The 25,600-nt window shown below is 37.2% G+C and overlaps 1 protein-coding gene across 2 annotated transcripts in view; it reads right to left on the minus strand.

The window, feature by feature from the left end:
* The window catches only part of MON2 (MON2 homolog, regulator of endosome-to-Golgi trafficking), a 74,081-nt gene that overhangs the window by 15,775 nt on the left and 32,706 nt on the right, over nt 1–25,600 (minus strand). Inside the window, exons 12-29 of one of the 2 annotated variants that reach the window (XM_065048586.1) lie at nt 24,100–24,332; nt 22,843–22,924; nt 21,948–22,129; nt 21,016–21,128; nt 20,317–20,421; nt 17,983–18,063; nt 17,821–17,894; nt 17,652–17,742; nt 16,243–16,344; nt 13,990–14,100; nt 13,022–13,197; nt 10,799–10,961; nt 9,993–10,286; nt 9,023–9,221; nt 6,574–7,202; nt 1,556–1,699; nt 1,001–1,018; nt 606–734 (exon numbers count right to left, since the gene is read on the minus strand). In XM_065048586.1, coding sequence (XP_064904658.1) covers nt 606–734; nt 1,001–1,018; nt 1,556–1,699; nt 6,574–7,202; nt 9,023–9,221; nt 9,993–10,286; nt 10,799–10,961; nt 13,022–13,197; nt 13,990–14,100; nt 16,243–16,344; nt 17,652–17,742; nt 17,821–17,894; nt 17,983–18,063; nt 20,317–20,421; nt 21,016–21,128; nt 21,948–22,129; nt 22,843–22,924; nt 24,100–24,332 — 2,926 coding nt within the window. The remainder of the gene's footprint in view (nt 1–605; nt 735–1,000; nt 1,019–1,555; nt 1,700–6,573; nt 7,203–9,022; nt 9,222–9,992; nt 10,287–10,798; nt 10,962–13,021; nt 13,198–13,989; nt 14,101–16,242; nt 16,345–17,651; nt 17,743–17,820; nt 17,895–17,982; nt 18,064–20,316; nt 20,422–21,015; nt 21,129–21,947; nt 22,130–22,842; nt 22,925–24,099; nt 24,333–25,600) is intronic. The other variant, XM_065048587.1, reaches the window with a different exon arrangement.

The raw sequence follows: 25,600 nt of genomic DNA on the forward strand, positions 1-25,600 counted from the left end.
ACAAACAAACCTAGGTCGCATACATTTCTTTTCCAGACATTTGCTACTACTTCCATTATTTACCAAAATTATTTGTCAAAATGGAAACAAGATTAAAAAATATATTGAAAGTTTGCCAATTTCACCTTAAAGGCACAACTGTGAACGTGTAACTCTTCATAGCTACATCAGCAACACACAAAGTCTTTAAAAACAAATGTAAGCAATAGGTAAAGCACGCACCACCCAGGTATATATGCCAGTCTACAGAGATTGGTCTTTGGCCTTCATTGCCACATTTGCGAAGAGGCCTGCTTATTAGAATCAGCTGCATAATACTTTCAAAATCAATATTTTATGGCCTGATACATCCCTTAGTTTTTTATCTTAACACTGAAACAGTGAAGCTGACATTATCCAGCTAAAGAACAATACATATAGCCTAATCAACAGCCCTGCCGCTTCAAAAGAAATTAGTACCTGCTGCTCACCTTCACAAAATAATGATTTGTTTACTAAAGCTTTAAGCTTCCCAGAAAGTGCTTATCAACACTAGCGCTAAATAAAAGTCATGATTTTCAATATAAGCTCATCAAATTCAGAGCATACACAAGACAAACTTTTACCTTAATAATGTTCTGAAGAACTTTCTCTGTTACCACAGCTTTATGGCAAGCTGTCTTTTGGTATAAGTCCACAACAACTTCCAATGATCTCTCAGCAAATGGTACGTAATTCAATGCTACCCATTCCGCCTAGGAAAAGAAATTAGTAAATTACTGAACTATATGTGAAAACATATTAATTAAGGAACGGAAAATGTATATTTTGCATTGAACTCTCAGTTTAATGCATGCAAAGTTTGCTAAAAATATGGTCCAAGCAACAAAACTGTAAATACAACATAGTCTGACTATGAATATGTACTCTACACTGAAGTAAAGTACATTCAAGTAGGAGAAATGTTGCAGTCTAGGCAAGACAACTACATTAGGACAATCTTTAAGGAAATTTAACTCACCGGTGCAAATAGTTGTATCTAGTGATTCCATTGTGTTGCAGGACAAATAGAATAAGAAAAATTAATACATACATAATAGTTACCTCTTCGATTACACTGATTCAGATGTTCATGCTTAGTGAACAGCAGACCACACAGATAAAAAGAATCATTGAACATGTCCTATTTCTCTACAGCACGTGCAATTAAAAAATTTGCAGCTTGAGGGAATTTTCTCCATTCAAAATTATTGTGTCTTCCCATTAAATTTATTATCGCATGTAGGACAAGTTATTTGAGATTAGTCGCTGGACACATTCAGACATGTTCCCTATGTCTGGTGTCCAGACAAGACCTTTCCTACATGGAAAAATAGAAAATATAAAAGCAAAGCAGAATTCAAAGGGAGCAAATGAAGATAAGAAAAACATATAAAAAAATACTAATAAATTATTACACAACATGCCCAGTGAAGCTTTTACAGATGGAATAAACGCATCTTGCTAAACAACCTATACCTGAAGCTGAATTGTGTTCACGTGCCAAGTGAAACAAGTGAGATTTCTAATTAATTACCTGATTATACTTTGCATTTGCAATGTGCTTTGTTTCCAGCTGTCCATACTGTGGAGGTTTGCAGGAAAATTCTACAAAGGCCAACAGCTGGTCAAAGATTGCAGGATACATTATCTGCATACTTTCTGAACCCACACATATAGCCTATAAAAAAAGAAAATACAAAAGCTTAATAGGTATCTTGAGCTTCCACATTCAAAAATGTGCAGCAGTACAAGGGGCTCCTAAAGAAAAATTGCCAGATAAGACTATGCAAAAGTCATACTGTATAAAAAACTGTGTATAGTCTTAACAGTTTAAGGAAAGTAAGTTTTGTTATTTTATTAAAGTGCCAACATACCTGGGCATATATAGTTTAGTAAATACTGCTATCTTATTTCATCCAATAAAAGATACATATTCTTTACAAACTCTGCGATGACATGACAGCAAAATATAAGTCCTATAAGTCTTGTCTGTTGATCTCAGCCACAACTTCTTTAAGTTCTACTTCAAGGAACACTTAAATCTCAGAAGTAATTCATTCAAGGTCTTCACAAGTAGTTATATTTGTGTCTTACAGAAAGGAACATAAATAAAATGAGAATGATATGATTTTGGTATAGCTGAAACTCATAACCTTGTTTTAAAATGGAAAACATTTCAGGGAGGGTATACTTAGATGATGTCGATGAAATATCATGTTGTCATAGGCTAATGATTTCCTGTTGCAATATAAATCCCAAGGCAATCTTAGGGCATTTCTTTTCAAAGCCAGACACAATGATTCTGTGAAGTTACTCCAATTATTTTCTGTCATTTTATATGTCTTAATTTTCCTCCCAAAGTCTCTCCTCTCAAGGCTTCATGAAACAGTCTTATTTATTGCTCCACAAAAAGACCTTGTGCTTGAATTGTCATTTTTCTCTGGGGAGGAATCAAATCCACTTTTCATTAACCACAGATCACCCATGATGAGTTGCGGTTGAAGACACTCAAGGTGCCAGTGGCTTCAAAGCTGTTGGAGTGCAGCCTCCATGCTGGGCCTGTGTTGTGAGCAGTGGCAGTCGATGGGTTCGCAAATGCCCCGAGAGGGAGCAAGCCAATTGGGGACAAAGGTGATGTCGTCACTAGGTCACCCTAAGACCTGGCTGCACTTTCAGGCAACCTACAGCAGAGCACTCCATGAACCATCAACGGCCTTTCTCACTCCCTCAGCTTCCTGCAATTCAAAACGCACGTCTAATGCTCAAAAGGCTTAGTCAACACTATGAACATAGTGCAGCGCTCCTAAAGAGCTGTACTGCTTTTCTGGTGCTCAAGTTCAAGACTGTACTGAACCCTGAAAAAGATGCTTTGATGCCAGATACTCACCTGTGTGACAGAAGACTAAAAGGTTAATTGCTGATCTGAAAGTATTCAACACCCCATAAAACAATTTCAGCTGATATGCTGCTGCACTACATTTTCGCAGGTATTAATGCAAGATTACATACCTATTAGAAAAGGTTTAAAAAAAATATTTCATGTACCAACACATGGATTAGAGAGAGAGCATCCACAACCTCCTGGCTAAGTTTTGTACAGATGGAACTTACTTGCACAGATGCAACTTACATTACCTACATAAGACTACTTTACTATCTATAATGGCAAAACTTCAAAATACGTTAGTCATTCACTCCGCATTGTTATATTTTCATTATAATTCTTCATTTCAGGATCAGTGGAAAATAACTTCAGATGCTACTTTTTCTGTACTGGTGAACAAAAGCAATAACTATACCCTATTTGAAGTTCATAAATTAGTAGATTCTTATCCTCCATTTGTGAAACTCCTGTAGAATTTTTATTTTACAAATAGAAGAGTTTTCTATCCAATCTACTGGGCTATTTTCAGCTCTAAAAATTATCCAGATAATTTTAAAAAAAAGAAGGATTAGGTCACTTAGTTCTGAAAAGTCATCTAAGTAGACTTGCTTTTCAAAGAGGTTTATGCTTCTGACTGACACCAGGTAACTTCTATCTAAGCATATAAAAAATGCAAAAATAGCCTAGCAAGTGTGTGATGAAGGATGTTGAAAGTATCTTTAAGATCTGCTTATAAAACAGAGTAGTAATTACTGCATTAAGTGCACTTATTTACATACTTAAGTAAAGGAGACACATAAATCAAGATGTAATGGTCAGGCAACAACAAAACACAATCAAACCCTAAAATAAAATACTCTGAGGATCACTGTTTGTTGTAAAAATTGACACAGTATTTCAGTTCCAGAAATTTATCCTTTAAAGCATTCTCCTACTAACCTTCATATTTTTTTAATAGTTCAGATTTATTTAACAACTCCTATTGCAACTATTGTCATGGACTCCTGTTTTTTGTTTTCGGCTCTCTGTAGTTAAATCTCTACCATCTCTGGCAGTGTATGTAAATACAGCCTTGGATTTACCACGCTCACAGCTCAAGAGGTTTGCCTCCACGCTGCCTGCAGAGGCAGAATTCAAATGTATCTGATCCCAGGTATGTACCTGTGGTCCTCTGATGAGCCAGCTGGCTCAATGTAGAGTTGACCTAGAGTGAATGCGGGGAGGCAGTGAGAATAATCAGAGAATTTAATTTGGGCTTGAGTACAAGCTTCAGCTGAGCTACAGTGATGAAGCAGGCACTTATACTACAGCAATGAAAGACTAGAAAACAAGTTCTAATGAGGAATAAAAAGGAAATGAAAAACAAAACAAAGGGCTCAACACATGGTAGCCTGAAAGAACCAAGGTTCCTTTCCAATCCTACATTCTTGTGTTGCAATGTCCTTTGTTAGTGCAATCACATCATAAAATGGCTTTATTAAACAAGTCAAGGGTTCAGTCTTAAACATGTCAGGGTTTATTCATGCTATTCCAACTGTAAAGTGGTTTCAGAACTTCTCAGAAAATCAGAACTGACCCAAATCTTCCTGTATCAGCAAAGAACAAAACTTAATCTGACCCCACATGCAAAAATGTAAGAAACCTGTTGTTTAAAAGGCAGCAACAAATATTTACATACTATTCTTTAACTGTTCCCCTACCTCCTGTGAGTAGGCCTGAGAATATTAATCCATTTCAACAGAGGAGGAAGATTCTGTGGCCTCCAGCAAAACCATCTGACAGGTGGCCTTTGGCCCACATAGCGCTGGCCGGCTGCCTTGTCACGTGAATGGTACTGTCTTACATAGCCGGGAGAAGCCATCACGCAACTTCTCAGAACTTACCAATGTCCAAATATACTTTATCTTTTTTTAGTGATTTCAGTGCTGTTCCATTAGTAATATAAATATAGATGGGGTGGAAGGTACTGTATAAATTGAGGTACCTTCCTATGTAAGCCTTTATTTGCAAAGGCTTGTAACTGCCATGCTAACTAAGTAGATTGGGAGGGGGAAGGCGGGATGTCTCTGTTTCTCAAGGGGAGTTACTGCTTTTGTTATTGTTTAAGAAAACTTCAGCTAAAGTGTTTTAAGGAGAACAAGGCTATAAAAACATATGTGCAGCTTTTCCTCATGTTAAAAACTCTGGTAACTCCTCCTTTGAAACACGCTCACGCCTGCAGCCTTTGGGAGCTAAGAACATCTGGATAAGGGAACCAGCAAAGAAAGAAAAATCTGACAGATGAATATATGGAGTGATTAAGTGGGAAAAACAGAACTTGGGCAGGGCTGAGCTGCTGCAAATGGAAGGGTATAAAAGGGTCAAGCCTGACTGGAAAAGGATTAAAGTGCAGTGGATATGGCTGATGTTAAAGCTTCACGTTATTTATATCCCCACATACAAAACTGAGATTTAATACCAACTTCTAATCTCATACCTCTGTTCTCAAAATACATTCATGGATATTTGTTCAACTCATAAAAGGAATGACTGCAAGATGATGATACTGCCTTGCTTGTAGGGTTCAAATAAGCATAAGTCAACACACACTAAACAGGAAAAAAGATACTAAGTTGCTGCTCATTAAGCAGGCACTATGCATTCTAGGCACTAAATGAGGTAGGATCCCACCAGGAGGTGGTTGTGAAAGGGGAGGTCTGACTACACTGTTAAGCAAAGTAGTCATAACGTGGAAGCCCAAAAGGAGTGAAATCAAGGCACATGGATAGTTTTAACTGTGACATTTCCCAAGTAGGTTTCTGCGGGGTCTTAGGTTTTAGGTAGTTTTTAAAGGTGTACTTGATATAAATACATTATCTCATTCATTATGAGCTTTGCTTCTTTTGAATAAATAAGTCTTCTAAATGAACAACGTATTTTGCAAGGAGATTTTGTAGAACTCCAGAAAGAAAGAAGCAATACCTTCTTTTTCTTCTTTTTTTTTTTTTTTTTAAACTCTCCAGTAAAAGGGCACCCAAATTTGCTGTTTATGGTTTCACTTGCATGAAGGGTGCAGTGAACTCTGAGTTCTACAGTAAGAATTTCTCAAGCAGAGATGCAGCATTGTCCTTAAACAACTGATTAACAAGAGGTAAGAAGGTGGTCTGCATGAATGCAAAGTCTGCATGATCACCATTCTTCTAGACCTTGTTTATGGCAGCACCCGGGCAACATAAGGGATACTGTGTGGGGCTATTCCTCCAACCCTATGTACAGACCTTCATAACAATATAATACTTTAATATTGATGGACAAGTAAATCATAGAATATCCTGAGTTGGAAGGGACCCACAAGGATCATGGAGTCCAACTCCTGCCCCTGCATATGACAACCCCAAAATTCCAACCATGTGTCTGAGGGTGTTGTCCAATAGCTACAAAGAGAGCACCACACTTAAAGTACTTCAGCAATCAAGCAAAAATGTGTTTCATAAAGATTACACCATTCCTTTCAATGCAGAGCACCTGGGATGCACTAGGAATGGAGATCTGATTGTTCTAAGATAGTGCACTGTGCAATTATAACTAATTAAAAAAATAATGTTTAAGTCAACACACTATAGTTCTGAGAAGAACTGAGATAACAGTGTAGTTTACCTTTCACCGTGCATTTGAAGTCACATTATTACCTTTTGTAAAACATCTAAAGCTGTGAGCACCGCTTCCTGTAAACTTGTCAAGACTGCTTCAGTGTAAGATGGAAGGATGAAAGGGGAAGCATCAGAACTGATTGGAACTGAGACAGCACCATGCAAAATGACACCCAGCTTTTGGAGATCATCCATGCTGAAACCAGTTTTGATGTGTTGGTAAAGAGCCGGGAATATTTGAATCAAAGCTGTAAGAAAAGGCTGGCTGGGAATGAAAGTCAATTTATCACAAGTAATTGGAGGCCTTGTACTTTCTGAACCAATCCTGTACCAGCTGTTCCAGGCTGCCCACCAAAGATTCAAATCTTCAATCTCATCTGTTATTACAGGTGGTTCAGATCCGTTGTATCTTCCTATTCTTTCTCCTATGGAGTCAGTTCTCATGAACGATCTGCCCAGACTAGTGGCTGTTGTTGTCCCTACCACCACAGGTACAGAAACATTGATAGCGGGTGGTGTCTCAGGCTTCTCTGAGTCTCGGACAGGAGAAACAATTTGTAAGATCTCCTGGAAGCTTTTCAGAGCAGCCAAGGAAACTTCATTATTTTTGCTGAGTGCTGCTGATTGGATGTGATCAAGAAGAACATCCCAGGCTTGGGAAAAGTCTCCTATTTAAACAAAAAGAGAGAGGAAAAAAACCAAATCAACTTGCAACTGACCTCCTATTCCCCTTCCCACCCAGTCTGCCTCTAAAAGGCTGTTCATGTACTTGTTACGCTAATACAGAGGAATTTCATGAGGTTAGGCGATGGCTTGAATGACTTTCAGAATGTACCAGTTCAACCGTAACCAGAAGGAATAAATGTGATAGAGAAACAAACAAATATGAAGAACGAAACAATATATCAATGTTTATGTCAAATTTGCTACTGAAAAATTACGTACCACATCCCATACCAGAAAAAATATGTTTTCTTTGTTCAGGATAGTGAAACAGATTTGTTCTTACACACATCAGATGCCTGCTGATTTCAAAAGTGTTAAGCACACACAAGGAATTAAGGGTCAAATCTATAGTAATGCAATGCATTTATAAAGAATTTATTTTAAAATGCTCTGATAATTGTACTGTGAGAAAAGATTTCATTTTTGGAGTTTGAATTTTTCATTAAAATTAGCCTTATTCTTCAGTTTTCTATGTTACTAATTACTGGGTTTGAATAATTAAAATAGCCTCGTAATGTTTTAATTTTAACTCAAGTTTAAGATAGTTTAAAATCCACTACCCTTAATAGCTATTAATACATTGATATCCGTATCACAAATAATCAAACTAAAACAAAACAACTTATTTCTAGTTAGATTTATTAATTGCATACTATGGGAGGGTATATTAATATTAATATATGAATTATATATCAATGTTCTGGGGAATTTTCTTTGTAAGGTATACATTCTTTATACTACATACTGATTTTTTGAAGTAATGTATTTAAGCAATACTAATTAATCAAACTAGAAATTAAAGCTGTTTTGAAATAAGAATATCTCTGTTTAGAAGCCTAAACCGAAACATTCTTTGCACAAAACAGGCATGAATGCTGAATTATATTATGTAGTTCAATACATCTACATTGTTCAATTATATGTAGCAATATTTTATATTTTACGACAGCTTGGTAAATGACCTAATGTTTAATTTGTGTAAGGAGAAAGTGAAAAAGAACTAGGGAAAAATCAGATTCTAAATAAAAGGAAGAGAAAGAAATAAAGATGCCAAGAAGTTATGGAAGAAAAATAAAAAACTTCAAAATGGGAAGGGTAAGATTTTTAAGGATGAGGAAGAAGTGGGAAACTCACTTCAGTCAGTTGCATTAGGGACAACACTAAAGTAACTCAGACTGACACTTCTGTATAAGACAAACAGTGGAGGAGTATCATGAGGGGAGAAAAAGAATCACTTGAAACAGTGCATAATCTCAGCATTTTTCATGTTATAAGTAGTCCAATCTTTTAATTAAAAAAACCCCTCTTCTTCTCTAAGCTATGTATTTCACTGACTTTACAAGTGAGTTCTCTTTACATTGTAAGAGCACTGTTAGACTTGATACACGGATGCCACAGAAGAGTTCTAGACAAGTGTTGCATAACCTTAGAATGAGGAAAAAATGTTCTGACAACCAAAAGAACAGAAAAATTATTACTCTTATCAGGCTACTAAAAATTAAAGCTATTTATCACCCAGAACTGTGATGACTGAGATTTAATCTGAAGTACTGTGATACGGAATATGAAATTGGTATTTAAAATTCTTGGCTCTAAGGAGCATGAATTAAAAACTCCATAATTTTCATCACACTTGACGTGAGATGCAACAGGAGACACTTTTAAGCAAGGATTCTTGCCCAGTACTTTAACTGAAAAAAAATATACAAAAGCATAAAGTTTATTACTGTATCTTTCGATAACTTTAAACTACAAATTTTACCTAAAGGCTGCAGTAAGTATCTCCTGGTGTTAAATATTCTTGCAACTCCAGCCAGTGTCAATACCCATGTCTCAGCCCACTGTTTCTCAGCTGTATCCCTTGAATGATGGATGAGGATGTTGCCTCCTCCTGATTCAATCTTCTCTTTGTCGGCTGTGGTAGAAGATTCTCGAACCCTATCCAACAGGTGAAATAATACCTGTAATAGTCAGAAAAAGAGGGAAAAAACCCAACTTTTCAAATAACATAGTTGTATCCATGGTAAAACAACACACAATAGTAATTTTTCCATTATCCTTTATTGTGACTGTGTTACCTCGAGAATTTTCTTATTCTAAACAGTCTCTGCAACAGCTAAGAGTAAGAATCAGCCAACTGAGAAGGGTTAGAAACACCATGATCCAAAACCACTGAGAACAGTGTTGGCACTAACAGGAGGCTAAAACCGATGGACCTCAGGTACCCCACGGGTACAAGAGGCAACAGACTCAGCTACGGCCTGACTTTTTCCCTAAGGCTCAACCAACATCACTGTGATTTAGTCCAGGGCATTTGACAGATCCTCTCAAAGAAGAGAGCCAAAGCAGAGCGTAAAGTAAAGCTTGATCTAATATCAGATCAATCCAGTCGCGTGACTCAGACATCACCATATTTTTGCACAAAGAAAGGAGTCAGTTATCTCCACAGGAAGGCAGCAGCCTTTTTGTACAACTCCTGAGTAAGAAATAAATAGTCAAGACACAAACATTACATCTATAAGAACTTTAAGGGCCAGAGAAAAGAAAGCATGAAAACAAACAAACAAAAAAAGCCATCACAAAACAAAAGATGATGTCAGACTTCTGCCACCATATCTGATCTTTAGAAAGTCTTAATAAACTAGTTAACGAATATTAAAATAGCACATCAATGGTTACCAAAACGTGAATGCAATTTAAAAAACCCTTCAGTGGAAGCTTACACATCGTACCTTCCATATTACTGTGTGCCATGTTGAATGTTGCAATAAAGTTCCATGAGCACCAATAGTGGAAAACAATGTCTGCCCAGCACTCTTTCTAACTGCAGGTCGGGGATCCACACACAGTTCTCCCAGTTTGGCATAAAGGCATAACCAAAGACAGTCAAACGGTGGTGCAGGATGAAAAGGTCTATTCAGCATCACTCCCTTTTCTTCTGCCTGTTTCTGCAACACTGCTTCTTCTTTGTTTAACTCCTTTTCAATAATTTCACCTCTTTGAAAAAAATAATCTGAAATGTTCCACTACAAAATAAATAAGACATATGCTGTTGTACAATAAAAGTATTATAATGTTCTTAATGATCATGAAATAAACAGTTTCTCATTTTCATATTTAGAACTATTTTGCAAAGTACATCAAGATATTAATTTCCCTACACTGATGGAAGAAGATCAGCACGTAAATACTGCAAGGTGCAGAAAGCATTTTTCTTAGCCTCAGCTTTTAGGCCTCAATTATACATGAAGTACTACAAAGGGAAAAATGTATTAAAAATAAGATACTGATGAACACGGTTACAACACAATACTATTTTTTTACCTAACCCTGGAGTCATGCAGGTTAAAGATAAACTGTGCTCCCTCAATCTATATATGATTCCAAATGACAGCATGGCATTTCAGTAAGAACTCAAAAAATAGGTTTTGGCTTTTATTTGTAAAATTGGCTACAGATTAATTTTCACATTAAAAAAAAAAAAAAAAGGAAAATGAAAGCCAGAAGCAGCATTACTGTAGGTTAATATAAAACTCACCAACAAACCAATGGAAGTCAAGCTAATATTTAGCTCTTGATTATGAAGTCCAAAGCTTCCTGCAACTTCAACAACTATTTGAAGACAAGTACACGGCATTGTTGGAAGAAAGTCTGTCACAACCAACTGAAGACACTGGAACGCCGTCCGTATTAAGGACTCTCTTAAAAAAACATTAAACAAAATCAAAACACGCACGTATTTCAAATTTCTTCAAAACCACAGGAATACTTTGAATACAATACCTCAGGAGATAGTACTATTAACAACAAAAAAAGAGAAGAAGCAAAAAAAGTCTACCTCTCTGTTGTAGAGTTCTAGGACTTGTTAGTTCAAATGTGTCAGCTAAAACATTCTAAAAAAGCCACAATGGACAAAACAAAGCTTAAGTTTAAGCATTATAATCTTCCAAAGAGTAAGACATTCTGAACAATTTCTTGTAGGAGCAGTTACAAATTACTTAAAGTATGCCAAAGAAGTAGGCAAAATGTATTTCTATTAGGAACGATGCAGGCTAACATAGTGATAGTATTACTTGCTTTAATAATATATTATGTTAGACAAAATCTTTTCAAAATATGTGCCATTAAATAGACCTTTAATAAATACTTTGCCTTCCGAACTAAATTCTGAAAACAAACACAAAATAAAAATGTAGGATGTAAAAGGTTTGTGAGAAGGAGGTCTCAGAAGTAGCACGGTCATCTATAACTAAACCTTGTTCAGTGAGAGACAAACTGAAGGAATCAAAAGGATAGGTGGAGTGTAGATAATATAAAATAGGGAAACTGCATTTAAATGTCACTATAGTGGTTTTGTTTGTTTTAATGCTTAATGTTTACCATACAAAAATAAAAATTCCAAAGGTTTGTAACACAGAAACTTGGTTTCCTTCAGAATATATATCCCAGGAAAATAACTCAGAATACAAATACGTCAGTTACATATTTCAGAATCCCAAATAAAATAATGATTTTATTCAATTAATTAAAAATGAAAATCGGAGGTTGGCCATTTTCACTGTATCGTAACAGCCGACATAATACGGAGGCCAGAGGAATGGACAAGGAACTTCACATGGACAATAACAGTATAACTAATAATTCTCTACTATGATGCAGACAGACATCCATCCTACCACATAAGATCAAAGGATTTATCATTGCTGTACTCATGGAGGAAACGCTCACACATGACTATCCCTCATATTTGTTACAGGAGTGTATAAAATGAAAAACACCCAAAACTGCTGCAGTTCCCTTCTCCACTACAAAGTTTGAGAGGTATGTGACCTCTGAGGACTCTAAGAGAGAAGGAAAGGAGCCAGGAAAATGTAGTTACAGTACTCATTTTGAAGAGCTGAGTTAATCAGAAAGTAACTTCTCTTTCCAGTCTTCAAATGCAAGGCTGCCAGAACAAATTCAAAACAGTTCACTTTCCACCTAGTGCCTCAGTAGGTGAAAATTGTGTGTTTGGAGAAAGGTTTCAAGGTCCTTCATGCAAGTGGCAACAGTAATACAGCTCTTCAAAAAGTAAAATTGTCCTTAACATTAGAGGTGGCCACAAAAAAGGTAAATATAAATGCAAGATATTTAAATGTCGCTCAAAAACTTAAGATCATACAGAGCTTTATCAATCCTCCAAATAAACAGGGGCATCCCATTGAAAAAGTCTTCAGAGACAGACTTCCTTTTGTTTGGCAGGCTAGTACTGTACAATCAAGAAGTGATCAAGTATCAGTGGCTCTCAAAATATCATCTTCTGTATTTATAACAGCCTGGCAAGAAGTTCTCCTGGAAGGTAAATGGATTTCTGTCCTGGAATCCAGGATGTGCACTGACCAGAGGAAAGACACTAGAGAAGAAAGTCTCATGGTCAGCAAGTATGATAACATCAGCCTCATCCTGTGCTCAGAGCTAGAAGTGAGGTAAGAAATACAGTTCCTTCCCAAGGAAAAGGAGGCTTGCTTAATGTTTTTTCTGCTCTAGTTGATGTGATGTAGGCAAATAGTGCTATGTTGAAGAAAAGGAGATTATTCTATGTGCTTTGTAGGAGAAAACTAAGATAACACAAGATTTTTAGCAACACCTTGTTTGTAGGACAAAAATGACAATGAAAATTATGGCTATTATCTAGGTGGCTATTAAAGTAGTTCTAACAAAAGCAGATTCTTTCTACTGTTCTTATCTCACATAATTTCAAAATTTTATTTCCACTACTTACCCCTGATCACTTCGGATTGCCCCCATGACTCCAAGCACCAATGGCCAACCAGGTCCTAAGCTGTCACCCTGACTTTGCAAAATCTGTAGGACACACTCTAACTGCTTGATCCTGATATCAGGATGACTGATGTTTGACAGTTCCTTTAGTGGATTCAATAAAAGCAACTGCAGTCTCTAAAAGTAAACAATAAAGCATTTTAAGGATGCTAAAAGTTAACTGCTCCTTAATTGTTTTTATGTATAATAAATGAAAACATACAGTACCAATTGAAGATTAATTAAATTAACTCCTTCATTAAATGCCCAAATTCAGTGTCAGACTGGCCTTTCTAAGAAACTGTTTATAAAGGATCTCGGCAGAAATTATGTACTTTTTTCTTCCCCCAAACCACCACCCCTCTCACTCTCCAGGTCCCTCAGGAAGCAGCTACAACATGCAGTCATAGTTGCATTAAAAAAAGTCATGCAACTTCATGCTCACCCTGCGAGGCAAGACTCGGCTTCCTACTAAATACACCTTGAAAAAATTACCCATTGAACCTCAGTAAAAATATTAGTGTGTTTTATTAATAATGGATTGAGTAGCTGTGATTTAGGAGGTCAGGCAATGTATTTTTTACCTGCCACCACATCACATATATACTTCTAAACATTCTGGAATTGTTTTGCACTCATGAGGGTGATCCATAATTTGTTCCAGCAAATGGACACAATATGCAAGCATCACCACTCTTTGTTATGCATTTGAAAATGAAGGAGGATAGTTCATTAGAATTCATGAGGTGACTCTCATTAGTTACATCCAAATGTTACAGCTGTAGGCTTTATAAACTCAGTGAAGTTGCTTCAGTAAAGTGCCCCCTGTTCAGTGAACTCTAGAAAACTTCCTCTAGGCAAGATTCTGATTTGATGTTCATTTTAAGTTCCAGAAAAGGAAGGCAGCAGCTGCTCTTAAACTTACTTTACCTGATTTTGAGATAACGGAGGATCATGGCTGAATGTCAGTCCTGCTTTAATGAGAGAAGTTAAAGCTTCTGCTCCCCATTCTCTCATTCTGGAGTTCGGATGCTGACAGACCTGAAAATATAGCAATGTTTTTTTTAAAGTCACTTCTATTTAATCAAGATTTTTATATATGTTATATAATTAAAATATCCAATTTTTATATATTAGAATTTATGTACAATATTATAATATTTTTACAACAATACAGTAAAGCTCTAGATGATAAAGTTAGGTCTAGAAGTAAAAACAATCTTTTGGACAGACATACCTTCTGAATTAGGAAGCAATAGGAAGCAGTGAAAGACAGAGAAGAAAACATAATGAAAACTGCAGCAGTTCAAGCCAATACATTTTCCAAAATTAATATATTAACTATTAATTCAGATAATGATTGATTAAAAAGCACCAAATTGCTCTTCAATCAATGCCTCAAACTCTCAGGTTTATCCTAGCCTTAAACTGCTATAAAATTCAAAGTTTCATCTTTCACGCACAGCTTAACATAATCAAGTGAGGAAGCATGACAGTAGTCAACATAATAAGTGTCAACTCTTCTATATTCTCAAATACAAAAAAACCAAAACACCAACACCCTACATAGTGAATGTAAAATAAGCCTTATATTCCATTATTTCAAAAACTTGACAAAATAATAGCGATCACTATTTCAAGCTTAAGTTTCAAATGTGTCTTCATTCCTCTTTGTCTCTTAATTATCTAAATCTAACAGTTTTTCTAATTGCATTTTTGGAACAGAAAAATTAAAAACATCGTGCAAACCCTTTGCATAGATACTTGGCATGAACTGTACTACCATATCTGATACATTACCCTGAAAGACATAGGATAAGTCTACAATTTCATTAATCCCTGCCTAATTATTTCTACCCACACTTCCAGCCATAGATCAGATAGTGTGAGAATCCAAAATCAAAGTCCGAGGCTGGATCATAAGGAAGGCTGATGGTTGTGTTTGGTGGACCTTGTCAGCCACTAGCCAAACTGAAAAGGAGGATGATGTAGAAGAGCTAGCTTAACGTTAAAAAATGCAGACAAGAAATTACTGATATTACTGAATTACTGATATTTTTGTTACCATATATAAGAAAAGGAGATAATTAGAACTACTTCATGATACTCTGAATCTGACCAGATAATCAGTTCCAGAGACAGGGAACGAATTCTTCCCTCAGGTTGTGTTTAATTGAATTTGTAACTGGTATATTCTCCTTCCTTATTGTACCTTAACAACTTTAGGAAATAAGGCAGTACTTTAAAAGAAGTTAAAACACGCTCACAAAAAGATATGGATGGTGAACCTTATTGTCTTGGAGGGGAAAAAAAAAATAAGAGAAAGAGATGCCTGTGCTTTAAGTCTTTAAAACCCTAAGTATCCAAAACTGTTCCCGTAGATAAAAGATTATGTGGAGAAGATCTCAATAAACAGGGTTAGAGACGACCAATGGTTAACACTGTTTGAAATAATGCACTGCTTCAAAGGAAGCCTCTGATACTTCCCAGAAAAGCTTTGTCCTTTACTCACTTTAAATCAAACCTTGTTTTTTAATTTCACTGTTCTACATATCTATATACAGAATTCAAACTTTACAATTACACTCCATCACCTGATTTTAGTTTCAAATTCAAAGCTTAAGATTTTTTTTTTTTCCTGTTTTTTCTATTTTTTCATGTTGAAGTTAAAATGCTTAAGAAATTGAAACAGTGTTATGGACACCTATTTTTATATTTGTACAGTATAATCTCAAAGAGACCGTTCCAAATGTTAGCTTTGTTCGTAAATCTAATGGCTTCAATCCATCTGGTAAGGACACAAAAACACATCTTAACATCTCCCTAGATATTTGTACTAAGTGAATCCAGGGTGAAACCTGCTTGTGTTGCGTCAATTTTAACACATAAATGAAGTAAAAGAAATTGACCATTTTAAACATTGCTGTGTTTAAAATATATAAAGACTGATGGCACCAAAAAGACAAAATCAACAAGAGATATTAAACTACTGGAATTTAAATATATGAATTCATTTTTAAACACAAATAATAATGTGTTCAAGCTGCAAAAATGAAGTGCATAAACCAAAACGTAAATATAATCTAGATTTTTTTTTTTAATTATGCTTTAAAAATGCATTTCCACAGATCATTTATTAATACAAAGTAAGTTCTAGTACAACTGATAAAAGCAATTAGCTACCTCCAGAAGATGACCGGTCAGAGGTCTCCAAAGAATCTCGATCCTGTGCATGTTAACTAGTCCTGTTTCCAGTAATTTAGCAACAGCAAAAAGCGATGGTTCCTTAATAAAATGGGATTTGAACACATGACAACGAGTTAACTCAGATAATTTCACAGCTTTTTTCTACATTACGATGTAGAAGTTAAAGTGCAATTAACCTCACTGAAGTACGTTTCACAGGCTGTGAACCGTAACACCAACTTAGATGGCTGGGAAGTTCCCGCAGCACCTGCAGTACTTCAGGAGAAGCCACAAGGGGGTAGCACCAGCACACCATGAAGAACACTTCCTTCAGAATTTTTCATACCGTTTTCTCGCAGGCCTGATAATAACCAGAGCACTGATATTCCTTTCAAAACTCTCATTTTTACACAGTCCTCCCTCCAACCAGTTTTATGACATTTTACTAGCAAAATAGCGTTTTTCCCATCACAACTTTTAAAGTTAAAATTATACATGGACAAACAATATAGAATAATTAATTTAAGAATCCCCTTTAACTTCCTTCAGCTTCATAAATGCCCTGTAGGAATGTGATAAATTTTTCATTCACCAAATACACACACAAATATTTGTGATAGTTTTGTTTTTTGGTTGTTTTTTTTTTTTTTTTTTTTTAAATAAACATATATGCAAAATGACTGTTGTGCTGGAATTATTCTCTTTTCCCATTTCAGCTGATTTTTTTATTCTCATTTTCAACTGATTTTAAAGACAAACTTTGCCTATTTTAATTCACTTTTTGTTGCTGTAATTGTAATATAATATAAAGCATATTTTCTGTCTTCATTATTTCTAGCTTAATAGATCAAAGAAAAACTTTGAGAAACTCTCCTCTGGGATTATAAGTAGGAGAATATATACTAAATCTTATTCAATCACAGGGTGTTTAACCTTTCTTGGCTAAAGGTTGTTTACTGAGGCTGACAGGAATACCATCATTTCCCCAAGTAAATATGAATTAACAGAGGGTTTTTTTAATATCTAAATTGTAAGGCTTTTGCTGAGATATATTATTTTTTAGAAAGTGAAATTAAAATAAGCACCTTGCAGAACATACTGTGCTATTCAGAATCCCTAATCTCTGAAATTACAAGGGCATTTAAAAGTTTTATCCACCCACAATCCTGACATTCCTCAGTTAACAAAAAACAGCGGGAACACAATGAGAATTTTCAGATAAATTAGTAACCATATGAACCATTATAAATAAGATATTCTCTGGTTCATAATTTATTTTTTACTCTAAAGCATCAGATGTATTACTGCCTCAATATTAGAAACAGTTAGCTTAAAGGACAAATGTACAAGTCTTCTGCCTGTTTCACAAAAACACCTAAAAAGAAAATAAAGAACTCTTTTTATACCTTATTGTTTCCATAGGCCATATCCATCGCTTCCAAAGATAAGGAGCAAAGGGCGTTTATTAAGTGATGTAAAGACACATCGTCAAGGTATCTGAAAAATAACAGCTATCAAAACACTGCCAAGTTTGATATACACACATTATTTTAATTATAAGATAAGATTTCTTACTGTGAGCTTTCAAAAAGCCTTGAAAGTATGTTCGATATAACTGGCAGATCAGTCATAACTGCTGTAGTCAGAACCTTGAAAAAGAGACAGAAATGTGTCTTATATATTGCAAGAGAAAAATATCGCATAATCATTAACTGTAAAGTGAACAATCATGCTTACTGTGCTAGGCCCTTCTGCAGCTCTTCCAGGTTTTAATGCACCCCCAACACCAGGCTTCAGCCCCAAAATCCACACAAGATGCTGAAATACAAAAGCATGATTTTCAGCAGAAAAGGTTTTTAAGGCAGATAGGAAATATTGTACTGGAAGGCCCAGGCCAGTCAGTGTCACCTCTGTGCCCAGTACGATCATGGAGAAAATCCTCTTGGAAACTGTGCTAAAGCACATAGAAAATAACGAGGCAATTGGTGACACCCAACATGGTTTCACTAAGGGTAAATCACGTCTGACAGATGTGGTGGCCTTCTAGAGTGGGGTTGCAGTGTTGGTGGACCTGAGGGTCCTGGTGGGCAGCAGGATGACCATGAGCCAGCACTGGGCCCTTGTGGCCAAGAAGGCCAGTGGCATCCTGGGGTGTATTAGAAGGGGGACGTTTAGCAGGTCAAGCGAAGTTCTCCTGCCCCTCTACTCTGCCCTAGTGAGACCACATCTGGAATATTGTGTCCAGTTCTGGGCCCCTCAGCTCAAGAAGGACAGGGAACTGCTGGAGAGAGTCCAGTGCAGAGCAACAAAGATGATTAAGGCAGTGGAGCATCTCCCTTATGAGGACAGGCTGAGGGAGCTGGGGCTCTTTAGTTTGGAGGAGACTGAGGGGTGATCTTATTAATGCTTACAAATACCTTGTGAATATCACGAGGATGGAATCAGGCTCTTCTCAGTGACAACCAATGGTAGGACGAGGGGTAATGGGTGCAAACCGGAACACAAGAGGTTCTACTTAAATTTGAGAAGAAACTTCTTCTCAGTGAGGGTAACAGAACACTGGAACAGGCTGCCCAGGGGGGTTGTGGCGTCTCTTCTCTGGAGACATTCAAAACCTGCCTGGATGCCTTCCTGTGTAGCTTCATCTAGGTGTTCCTGCTCCAGAAGGGTGATTGGACTACATGATCTTTTGAGGTCCCTTCCAATCCCTAACATTCTGTGATTCTGTGTAGATAAGGGAAGAGCAGCTAATGTCATCTACCTGGACCTGTGCAAAACATGTGACACTGTCCCATGCGACATTCTTTTATCTAAACTGGAGACAGACAGACTTGATGGATGGACCACTTGGTGGATAAGAAATTGGCTCGGTGGTCACACTCATCGAGTTGCAGTCAACAGCTTGATGGCCTAGTAGAAATCAGTGATGAGTGGTGCACCTCAGGGCTCAGTATCGGGACCAGTGCTGTTTCACACCTTTGTTGGTGACATGGACAGTGAGACTGAGTGCACTCTCAGCAAGTTTGCCGATAACACCAGGCTCTGTGGTAACAGTCAACACACGGGAGGGGATGCGATGCAGAGGGACTCCGACAGGCTTCAGAGGTGGGACCGTGCAAACCTCATGAAGTTCAACAAGAATCAAGCGCAAGGTCCTGCACTTTGGCGAGAACAATCTCAAGCACAAATACAGGCTGGGCGGAGAATGGATTGAAAGCAGCCCTGAGGAGAAGGACTTGAGGGTGTTGGTGAATGAGAAACTCAACGTGACCTGGCAATGTGCACTTGCAGCCCAGAAAGCCAACTGGATCCTGGAATGCATCGAAAGAAGTGCAACCAGTAGGGCAAGGGAGACGACTCCCCATCTGCTCTGCTCTTGTGAGACCCCACCTGGACTACTGCATTCAGCTTTGGGGCCCCAACATAAGAAACGCAGGGACCTGTTGAAGCAAGTCCAGAGAAGAGCCACAAAGATGATCCGATGGCTGAAGCACCTCTCCTATGAAGACAGGCTGAGAGAGTTGGGGTTGTTCAGCGTGCAGAAGAGAAGGCTCCAGGGAGACTTTATAGCAGCCTTCTAGTACCTAAAGGGGACCTACAAGAAAGCTGGAGAGGGACTTTTTACAAGGGTATGTAGCTATAGGACATGGGATAACTGCTTTAAACTGAAAGAGGGTAGATTCAGATTAGATAGAAGGAAGAAATTCTTCACCATGAGGGTGGTGAGGTGCTGGAATAGGCTGACCAAAGAAGCTGTGGAGACCCCATTCCTGGAAGTGTTCAAGGTCAGGTTGGATGGGCCTGTGAGCAGCCTGGAGTAGTGGAAGGTGTTCCTGCCATGGCAGCAGGGGTGGAACTAGATGATCTTTAAAATCCCTTCCAACCCAAACCATCCTACGATAAACCTGAGCTAGCCAGTAGCCTTCCAGCCAAACAGAATCCAAGGAAATGCTACAGTATTTATTCAAGGTAATTCAAAGTGCACCATGAGTGCACTTCTTCTATTGCTCACATAAAAACTCAAAACCAAATTATGTCAAAAAAGCAAGGCATAAACATTTCCTATTATACCTGAAGAGTAGCCAGGACAAGTTGCCATGATGTACCAAGAACGGCCCCATGGCAGTGAGCTAAGTTGAGTAATGTCCTCATACACTGGATATTTTTAGAAGTCAGCTGAAAAATAAACAAACAAATGACCACACATTTTTATTATTCTACAATAGAAGTGTTTCTAGGAAACTTGCAATATTTTACTAAATAGCTTAAATATTACATTTTATTTGCACTGATGCAATGTATCTTTTTTAGAGTAGTAGTTCAGTATCTCTTCTTCTCTCAGTCTTATCTTGTTTGAGTTGAATACTATTTGATCACTGCCTTCTCCTCCCAGTTTCACATTATTATCAAAGACCCAAGTTCAAGTACTCCAGCTTTAAGGGCATCTTCTCCATAAAATCAGAGTCTATCTCAAAAAAAGCCACAAGTGAACCTTCACATAGAAGCACATAACAGAGCTGAGACCAAGGGTTTTTCAAACAGAGTGGGTGGAAGCTGCTGAGCTATAAGTCAGGTAAAAAACAAGAGTAAGTCTTCTTTACAGTTAGAGAACTTTGCTGTCTAGTGCTGTTCCAAATTAAAAGCTTGGGATAATATTTCAGATAACCAGTATTTGTAAGAATGCTGTCTATCTGTTGTTTGGTTTTGAGGCACACTGAGATACAGAATAAGCAGTTAAGCAGGTAAAGACCACTTACAAGTTGTACTTACCATTACTGTTCCCTGTGGCTGAAGAGCTAAGGGCTGCCCTACTGCTACAACTTGCTGATGAGACTCACTTGAGGGACTGATCATCTGAACATTCTGTCCCTGAATGGAATATGCTAGAGGAAAATTGAAAAGGAAAAGAAATAATCTAAATTTTAAACCCAGGACTTACTTGTAGTAACAACCACTTTCTGGCAAATGTACTCTAGAGAAATTTTACTCCAGTGCACTGGAATAAAGGTGCTAATCATTGTTCCCAGACTAAGGTATTTTTGTTTTTTATTAAGATGTCTAATGTTAGATCCTTATGCATATTCCCCAGGTAGTTGCACTTCTCGGTACATAGCAATTCATTGTCGAAATTAGAAACAGAGCACGTCTTCAACTATTATATCCCATGAACTACAACATTCTCTCAGGATGTGGGAAGCAACTCTTGTACGCTGAAGAGAGCCCAGAACTTAAAACCTTCCATTCACGCAGTAAGTATTACCATCACTAGAAAATTGTAGAAAAGACTGCAGTACACCAAAAATGCAGGATGTTCTAGCCAACTCTTGAGTATTTGAGTTGTCCAGAGGCCTTTTCAGAATTTGAATGCCTTAATTACATGTTCCAACAGATCCTTAGGATGACAGATAGATAGATAGACAGACAGACAGCTAGATCTCCCTAGAATATGAAATTCTGACATATGCTAAGCATTCAGGAAGTCTTAGATTTCCTAGAATGATACTCAGCAGATGCTGCAAGACTTAGCAGTTGTGGAAAGCATGCCATCTAGATCCTTGCCTGAGGATTCTAATATAATTTAGTATAGCCAAATACTACAGCTGCATACTTCAGAATCCTATCCTGAGAAATTCGGGCTAGAGGACAATACATGGAACAAATTTAAAAACACTTTAACAATTAAGGAAACCTTATATACTTACATTTGCTGGACAGAGCTGCAGTTGTGCTGTTCAATACAGTAAGGGCATAGTGAGGAGGCAAGGATCCTTTGCAAATAGCAGTGATAAAGGCATCTCTTGATGTTACAAGACCCAGTCTTCCACAAAGTGCAGCCATGGTCAATTCTGCTTTCAGAATATTTTCAGTGGCAGCTTCATCAGTGCTAAAAGAGTATGCATCTTTTAATAAGAATTAACCCATGGCAGAGAAGCAGGCAGCTAAGCAAAACTGAAAGCAATGAGAACATATAGTTTAAGCCTGTCAACACTATCAACACTGAAGAACAAGCACAACCATTCAACAAAATTCTTCAGAACCATTTCCTATAAAACTCGTCTTTAGTTCTCAATGACTTGGCAAAAGAGACTACCAGTAGGTATTTAACACTAATTTCAGAAAATGGTGTTTGACAACAAAAGTGTCTTTGAAAGAAACAATTAAGTAATCAAAGTTACTACCTAGTAAACAGCTTTTCCACTTCAAAGACTGCATAGTACTAACATGCACTGAGACATTATTTAGTCTCTTATCAACAGTAATGAAGAGATGTATAGAATCACTTCAATGTGTTGAATCATTGAGTCAAAGTAAAATGGAATATAATTAAACAGTTTAAATCCAAGCCTTTGAAAATGTAATTAATTGTTCTATACTGAAATACATTAAAGGTTGATGCTAGACTTCTGGAGACTTCCATGTTGTTTATGCTTAACAGACCCTCACTCCACCTAGCCATCAGTAACCTACAAACCTGTCTGCTAAGGTGCTATGAACAACACTCATTTCATTGTCAACCTGAGCAGTATCAAAAGTCAGTTCAAAATATAGCTGGGAAAGTAATCATCAAAAAGTCAAGAGAAATTAAAGACCAAATACCTTGCATCAAGTAGGAGGGATAAAGCAGCCAGAAGACCACACCAACAAGCATTCACCATCTCTTCCCAGACAGCTCTGCTAACTTGAAAGAAATATATATATACTTGGTTATTGCCAAAAGAAAATATTTTACTTCATGACTTTCAATTTTATCACAAATAAAATGCTTTCTACTGCATCTTTTGAAGCGTGGTTTTACATGTATGTTTACAAAGACACATGTATACACAAACACACACCAGTACCACTTAAAAAGTCACATTTAAAGTAACATTGCTAAAACAAAAAATGTCACCAATACAATGCTTACTCTAAACTACATCAAAAATCATACAAAGGTAAACACAACTATTTTTAGTCTTTGTCTGTAAATATAAACTTTCGGAAATGTGCAATTGTGAGACAAGAAACTCACTAAAATTTTGCAGTGAAGGAAAAACACTCTCCCCTGGTATTTATAATTCTCCGTATTTTTAAATTTCTTTAATTTATTAGGAAAAATAAAAATATAGGTCTCTAAGACCTATAATCTGCCCGTATGGTTTCCACACCACCCACCCTGTCCCCCGCCACACCAGGAGCCCGGGCCGGCCGGTGTTCCCTGCAGCACCACGGAGAGCTCCCGCTCCCGCGGCCGCCCGGCCCCGCCCCGCCGGCACCACCGGCCCCGCTTCCCCCGCACCGGCCACAATCACCACCGACAGCCGAGGCTTCCCGTACATACACACTCTTCATATGTTGCACGCATACAAGCCTCAGTTCACATTAGTTCTGCTTTTAAAGAAGTTCTTCCCCAATCCTACTCAATCTCTCCATTAAAACATTCATCTTTTTATCTTGTTACTAGAAATATGTTTTTTCTTTTAATATAGTCTTAACTGCCACATTTCTCTCAGTCAGGTTGTCTCTTGTGAACCTGGATCTTCTTATCTTCAGCAGAAGTAAGGATGCAGGAAGGCAGAACAGTAGTTCTGGAGAACCAAATGCCTCTCTCTACCCACATACATACATGTAAACAATTTAATAGACCATAAAGAGCCTATGGCTAAGGTGCTATAGGACATAGGCAGTATATCAAGTATTTTTTTGAGAGACTATTGCTGTTTTGTTACAAAACAAAATCCCCCAAAAACATCTAACTAAAGATTTTATATATGATTAAGAAACAATAAAATTAAGCAACAAAGCATGAAGCATTTTAAATCCTGATTTATGTAACACTGCTCTATTTTATTTAGCATTTGCATTTTCAGATACCTAGTTCTTTCTCTGACTGGTCAGATACAGACTGCAAGTCTTGCTGCTCTGAAGACTGTGCTGGTAATGAAGTTGTCTCTGTTGAGGTTTGACTGACTGTTTCTGCTTCTCCCAGCTCCCCTTCAATCATGGTAGTGATACCACGGACAAGATCCAGTAAACAGTGAAATGCCACCGACATGGCATAACCTTCAGGAATCGTAGGTGGCTCTACTTTGTCCAGCATTTCCAAACTAAAAAATAGAAATCACAACATGTCTGTAACAGTACCACAGTGATTCAAAACAATAATAAAAATCCAAATTAATGTTAAGTACAAATAGGCCCCAAATACCATCCTTCAAGAGTTATAGCAACTCAAGATTAAGTCAGTCATTAAGTAAAAGAGTAAATGAGTCACTAAATAAAATAGTAAATGAAAGAATACAGACCCTGAGTACAACATTTAGATCTGCAAATAAATATTCTAAAAAAAATAGCACACAGAAGCAAGCATCACTGAACGAATTATTCTACTTTAATTATTAATTTACTTAAAGCTACTGCCACAGAATGTATTCAAAAGAACACAAGTACATAAGAACAACAGAGGAAATAGGTCAGAAAGTCATGATAGTATGAATATAACAAATTGAGAACAAGTTAGATGTTCCATTATCATTATCTTTGAGTCCATGTGACTGGAAAAGCCTGTCATAGTTAAGATAATATATGACCAAATATTCATCCACAGGTAAACAATGGAAATTATTTGTACAAAGAGGAAATGTCTACACGATTCACACTTCTGAAAACCACACAATTAAAACATCACTATGCTGGAACTGCAGCCTCGTTGCCACTTTTCTTCATATTTTACCTTAAAAACACATTAAGAAATGCTGAGTTACAAATCCAACAGGAAACAGAGTATAGTTGCCACAGCAGTAGCATCTACACAAGGACATTCTGTTATGAAAACTACCTGCTACCCCAACAACCACTATTTCATCATTTGCTCCACAAACTACTCTTAAAAAGGCTATGCATTGTAGCTACAACACACCAAAGACACTTTTATACTGTAGTGCCATCATTCTTTTCTGCACAATGGATTTTCCTTCTCTCAAACATGTAACACTTCAGTTATTATCTCTCACTTCCTGAAAATGAGTGGCTTAGATATCTGGGGGCATAGGCAATATAGGTAAATCAAACAGTCAACATTTCACCCTCTATCCACAAATAAGTGTGCACGTGTGTACACACGCATATATATATGGCTCCAACTAAAATTATTAGTGGGTTTTATAGGTACAACATACCTCTGAGATAGAGGTCATGTACTCTCAAAGACAGGAAAGCAAACTACTGAATAAATGGAGTGAGTTGGTACAGTTAAATAGGAATGGCCATGAAAAATCCAGAAAAGTTGGTACTATTCAGTATATTCATCAGTGATCTGGATGAAGGACTAGAGCGCATTGTCAGCAAGTTTGCTGATGACACCAAGCTGGGAGGA

The sequence above is a fragment of the Columba livia genome, chromosome 1, assembly GCF_036013475.1.
Source record: "Columba livia isolate bColLiv1 breed racing homer chromosome 1, bColLiv1.pat.W.v2, whole genome shotgun sequence".
Lineage (NCBI taxonomy): Eukaryota > Metazoa > Chordata > Aves > Columbiformes > Columbidae > Columba > Columba livia.